We start from the raw sequence: 6,000 nt of genomic DNA on the forward strand, positions 1-6,000 counted from the left end.
ATGTAAAATATGTCAGAAATACCCCGCGCCATGTTCAGTGCTGGCAAAGGCTAGTTTCTATAGTAACCTCTTCAGCTCACTGCGCCACATTAGCTCACACATGGAGCAGAAAAGAAAGACACTGTCTGCTCAACTGAGAAATATGGACACCCGAAAACACACACAGGTACATTAAGTAGACCGAAGAGAGAGGAGTTTGAGCTTGCCTTCGTTTTGTACCTGCCGCCCTGTCGACCCTCCCCGAAACCGTCTTCACTGCACGGATGTGAAGAGAGAAAGTAAACAAGCGAAAGTTTGAGACAGACATGTGGCCAAGAGAGAGCCCGAAGCTCAAAATGACATGAAAGAAATAACATCAGAGCGGAGAAGAAAGGGAAAGGATAGAAATCGTAGCCTGGCGAGCAGGACAGACACCGGAGAGACACCTTTTCTTTTCATCAGTCAAAACTTTGCTCTCAAATCTTTGCGAAATTGTGTCTACTCCCACCCGGTCCCACTCGTCTGCCTCCTCTTTACCCCACGCTGACAGGCGGCCTGCTCAGATACCGGATCTGCCTCTCTACCATTCTCCGGCTGTGAAAAACTGCCTTCTAACATAATAGTCGGGGGAGAAAATACATGTAGGAGATACCTTTACAGTAAATCATGTCTTTCTCCATTGTGTTTTCGGTAAAGGCAGGGATGAGGTATGCTCAATTGAAGGACCTCTCTAAGTGATGAAAAGGAGGATCGCTGCGCTTTGTGTTTTTTTTAGATTGAATATTCAAACGTCGTATTTGTCAAATTTTGACAGTACAGTAACAATTGATTTTTTTAAGGTTTGTTTGGAACCACTGGTACTAGTGAACCCTCCGATTTTCTATTGTCACTGCAGCAAGTACGGTTCAATGTCCAATGCCAGGAGTTTAATTAAATTCCTTTGAGGACTCTGCTAATCATGCGTTGTGCACGATGATGAAATCGTAATTATCTTGTTCACCTTCATCTCTCAGTTCCCCTCTCTTCCTGTCCACTTCCTGTCTCAGGGCTTCCTGGACATCGACCTGACAGACCTGAGGAAGGGTGGGGCGAACATCACCGGCTTCCAGCTCGTCAACAACTCTGAGCCCGGCATCAGCCGCGTCGTGCAGCAGTGGATGGAGTTTGACAACAAAGACTCCAAAGTGCCCAAGAGTGGACTCAAAGTACTGCTTTGCTCTCTGATCTCTCCTCCTTTTCTTCATTTATTTTTCTCTTCTATCTTTGAAGCGTTAATACAAGAAGTCGTGAGGCACGTTGAGATGATAAGATATCAGGTTTTAAGTAGCGGCCAAGAAGGTTGTTTTATTTCCTCTGTCAGTTAGTGTGTTTGTGACTGTCAGCAGCATATCGCAACAAGCTATGAAAGGATTTCTATTGAATTTGCCTGACAGATAACCCGTGATCCTATCAGAGTTAAGTGATTCAGAGCTGGGATTTCTGCTATGAAATGATTATTGATTTGTAACCACAACAACCAGTTGAGATAGAGGATCGATGCCAAATCCAAACATATTTGTTTTTACAAGGTCAAGAAATAAACCTTAAATTATAGTATTAGAAATGATGTCTTTAGGTGTGAACGCAAAGCTAGTGGAGACTTTATGAAATTCTGATTTATTTTTTATCGCTGCCTTGCCTTTCCTCGGCCGAGACCTTTATCAGTTTTTATCGCTTGTGTTTGCTTCGGTTTGAATGGTCTGCTCTCTCTTTACAGTACACTGGCGCGCTAACGTATGACGGGGTGAAAGTCATGTCCATGGCCTTTCAGAATTTAAGGAAGCAGAGGATAGACATCTCTCGCAGGGGCAACGCTGGAGAGTGTCTTGCCAACCCACCAGCTCCCTGGGGGCAGGGCATAGACATCCAGAGAGCCCTGCAGCAGGTCTGTGTGCATACACGGGGGCATGCTAATGTGTGCACATACATAGACCCTCACACACACACACACACACGCACGTGGAAATTCTTGAGTGGCACATTGGCTAACAGCTCCTGAGTTGGGGCTGGCTGAACAAATTAGGTCTCATTCTGTCGTGTAAAGTTCACATTAAGGCGTAGGAGAGCTCTGCAGTATCAAATGTGACATCATGGCTGGTAAACAAAACCTGCAGGCAATAACACTCAGCCATGATCATCATGGAATATGACAGTAGCAATTGAGTTTAGAAACATAATATTTGGCAATGGAAATAGAAATGTTGGGCTGCCCTTGAGACTTCACATTGTCTCATGGAGACACTCGTGCAAGCGACAGCATGTGTATTTCGAGGAACGGACATTATTCCATATCTGAAATGCAGTTTCCAATTAACAACACAAAGAAATATGTTATCTATTTACTCTAGGAGATCATTTACACAAGGTGTGGAGGTATTATTACAAATGCCCTTTGGGTGTGAGGGCGTACATGTGATTGCATGTGAGTGTGTGAGTGTGCGTGCAGCCCGAGGCTCTGTCTGCAGAATGACTGTGCAGCGGCCTGCTCGGTGTCAATCTAGCCATCTGCCTGCGCGTGGACTGTAGATCGAAGCCGCTTTCGCTCAATTAACTCCGTCACACAGCCAAGACAAACACACTGCACTGTACACATACACGCACACACCGTCTGTCATTCACTTCCGCAGGGACCAGGCACTGTGGACCATTTACAAATGAATACTATACAAACGCACGCGAGCCACGATGAACATGCATCGCGTGTCGGCGGGACACGCTAATGCCCGCTGCCAGGGCAGACAAGAAGTGCGGACTGCATGAATGTCATGCATCACCGCAGCCATTATTGACCCATCAGCCAAGCCTGAGAATGACTTATTCAATGTCTGCGACTCCATTACAGGTCCGTATAGATGGATTGACTGGTCACATTCAGTTCAACGAGAAAGGCCGCCGAACCAACTACACTGTCAGCGTCATGGAACTGGCCCCCTCTGGACCAAAGAAGGTAAGCCTGTAGCCTGAGGATACTGTTTATAAACTGTGCCTGCAAGTTTGTCAGTGGAATAATTTAAGTACAAGAAAGGTCTGGATCCACATTTATCAAACGTGTAAGAATTACTCTCCAGAAAGCAAAAAACGTAGGAGTAAAATAGTTCTTCACTGACTGATATAAAGGCGTATTTATCAAGCGGCTTATTCCTATTTACATGAAGTGAAGAGTAAGATATTAGAATAATCACATTTTAATTCCATGTACGCTTTGAGCAGAAAGAAGACAATCACTAACAAGGATGTTTCCTGACCTTTTAAAAATTCCTCACATTTTACTTATTTATTTGTTCAAAAAAATAAAGGAAATCCTGAATATCTTCAGTAGCAATTACCATGTCAAATCAGCGACAATGTAATCTAATGCAAACAGTGGCTGAAACTACTCTATCCATACACACATGACAGTAATGCCTCCTCTTACAAATTATTCATACTCACCTCTGTTTCAAATGTCGTAAGATATTTAGATGAATTACTTTTATTCACTCAAGTCCAAAATGTCACTTCAAGCGTATTTGACACTGTGACATTCTCCCCGCCTTAGGTTGGCTACTGGAACGAAGATGAGAAGTATGTGACGACTGCCAGCTTCGTGAGAGGCAGCAACGAGACGTTCGGCCTGCAGAACAGAACTTACATCGTCACCACTATCTTGGTGAGTACAATAGACAGGATGACGGATTTCGGGGAGAAGGGGCTGGTGAGACACGGGCGAGAGACGGAGACGGGGGGAAAAAGGCAGAGTAACATTTTTCATTTTCTTTTATGATAGAGTTCCTGAAAGTTCAGGACCCTGAAAGAATTCAGCAGACATTTGTGATTGTATCTCCCTCCCTCCCATCCCATGCCAACTCTATTCCGCTAACTTCTCTGTCTGACTCGTGCCTGCTCAGAAGCACAATCGCAATCACTTCATTTTGGCAAGTACAACACGCATACAGAATTTCTTCCTGAGAACACAGACTAACCGCCTCGCGCAGTTCCATTGTACATGTTTACTATACGTTTAAAAGAGAGCACAAGGACAACACAACCTCACATGCTGGTATTTAGTATATACTGTATACAGTTTCAAATAGCACGGGAGAACCCTCATGCCTGAGGCTGTGAAGTGTTAGCCTGCCCTCCATTTCTTTGTCCCCCTATGTTATTCATTCATTCAAGACATGGCCATGTTGCGTTCAGCGTCCTGGCCTACATCACAGAGATGGAGGTCTTGTGAATGAGGTTGTATTTGAGAATAGGGCGGCAGCGATTCAATCTGACCAGCTCTCATGATGACATTTTATCAAAAGAAAGCGTCATAGCTGGCAATACCTGGCTCATATACAGTAGAGGATAATAAAGATCAGAGTATATCTTCCCAGGTACAGGATGTTCTCAGGGTCTGCATCATGTTGAAAATGTAATATCAGAGAATACTCCATGTCTGTGGAAGCCTGGGGCCCAGCACTGGTTCTTTTTGTAGTCCTGGTTTTCAAGTGGAAATGTCTTTTATCTCTGCCACCATCTTATTATGCTGGACTTATTCCATGCATGGATGAAATGTGTTAAAAAAAACAACAACAACTAAAAAAAACACTTTACTGATTTTTTTTAAATTCTGCAACAGCTTTCAGGTCCAGCAGGGCAATGTGTGTGCAATGTGTGTTCTCCACTGTGAGGGTTAATGGGGTAAAGGATTTCAACTGTGTGCTTCCCTTAAGAGAAACTCACTGCGCTCCAGATAAAGGCGCAGGGAAGGTGATGGAGCTGAGAGATGATGTAGAATAATAGAGAGGGAAAAAAAAACCACTTCAATCTGTGCAATCTTTTTTAGAGGCAAGCTTTCAGTCAGGGACATTGTGACATCAGCAGGAAACAGCTGAACACAACAATGTATAGTGACATTACCAATGTGAGTCATCTGCTCACGCTGCCTTCATGTCATAGCATACGGACCGTAAATACAAGCACCCGAGTGGGGAAAACACATCAGCCTCCTCCTTGTGTGGAGTTTTTGACAACAACTTTATTTCCCAATTTTGGGGAACATTTTGCTCAGTTGTCAACAATTGGATGCACAAATGTCTGCAATAGTGGGTAGATAAACAGCAGCATTGACACTATTACAATCAATTCATCTAATAATACAGGAGCTACATGGCTGAAACAGTTCCTTTTTTTTTACCAGATTTAACGCTATAAGAAAGGGGAAAGAGAAATATGTTATGCAAATAAAAACAATTTAGACTACTGTTACATAATAATTTGAATAATGCATTAATACTGAAATAAATAATGAAATATTTAGCTTAAAGTAATAGATAAATGGTTCAAGACATAGATATGGATAAATGGTTTAACTAGCCTCTGCCACAGTATTCCGTATTCCAACAAACCTTGACATTAACAGTTCAATTGTGTGTTTAATGTAACAATAGAATTCAAATTAATTCAAATGAATACAACATTTGGAAAACGACAGGTGGTGTCGATGAAGCGGTACTTCACAGTACTGTGGAGGTACGTTAGCCAAAAAAAAGGTTGGAAGCTGGTTTGGAGCATTGGGTACACTCTGCAAAACTTAACATGTAGTCTATTGGCATCTATTTAAAAAGAAAACATCCTAATTTAAACCCGAAGGTTGCAGTCTCCCAAGAGGACGGACCTAAAATAAGCCTCGCTGACATAATCTCCTATCAGTGTCCCCTTTTCTTGGAAGATAAATTGGTCCTCTGTCTTGGAACCTAAGAGAAGAGATAAGGTGTGAACAGTTATTGGGCAGCAGGCGAGCTTTTACATGGTTTAACTTTTGTGCTCGCTCATTCGCTGCTTGAGGGAGCGTGTTGTTTTTGCCAATGTGAAGGTGACACTTTGTGCTTTCCCACATCCCTACAGTCCCAGCCTGTGAACACAGACCAGGCCGGGGTTAACGGGAGATCTGGAGGAGTGAAGCAGAGCATGTTTAATGGAGGACCGGAGTTTGGTGTCTTCACGATCGTGGCT

The 6,000-nt window shown here is 43.3% G+C and overlaps 1 protein-coding gene across 1 annotated transcript in view; it reads left to right on the forward strand.

The window, feature by feature from the left end:
• gria1a (glutamate receptor, ionotropic, AMPA 1a) overlaps positions 1-6,000 on the forward strand; it is a 76,362-nt gene that overhangs the window by 30,788 nt on the left and 39,574 nt on the right. The window contains 4 exon segments of the mRNA XM_031858139.1: positions 1,026-1,184; positions 1,736-1,903; positions 2,861-2,965; positions 3,557-3,667. Of these exon segments, the coding sequence (XP_031713999.1) occupies positions 1,026-1,184; positions 1,736-1,903; positions 2,861-2,965; positions 3,557-3,667 (543 nt within the window).

This window comes from Anarrhichthys ocellatus, unplaced genomic scaffold (assembly GCF_004355925.1).
Source record: "Anarrhichthys ocellatus isolate YVR2014 unplaced genomic scaffold, GSC_Weel_1.0 scaffold19, whole genome shotgun sequence".
In the NCBI taxonomy this organism is placed as follows: domain Eukaryota; kingdom Metazoa; phylum Chordata; class Actinopteri; order Perciformes; family Anarhichadidae; genus Anarrhichthys; species Anarrhichthys ocellatus.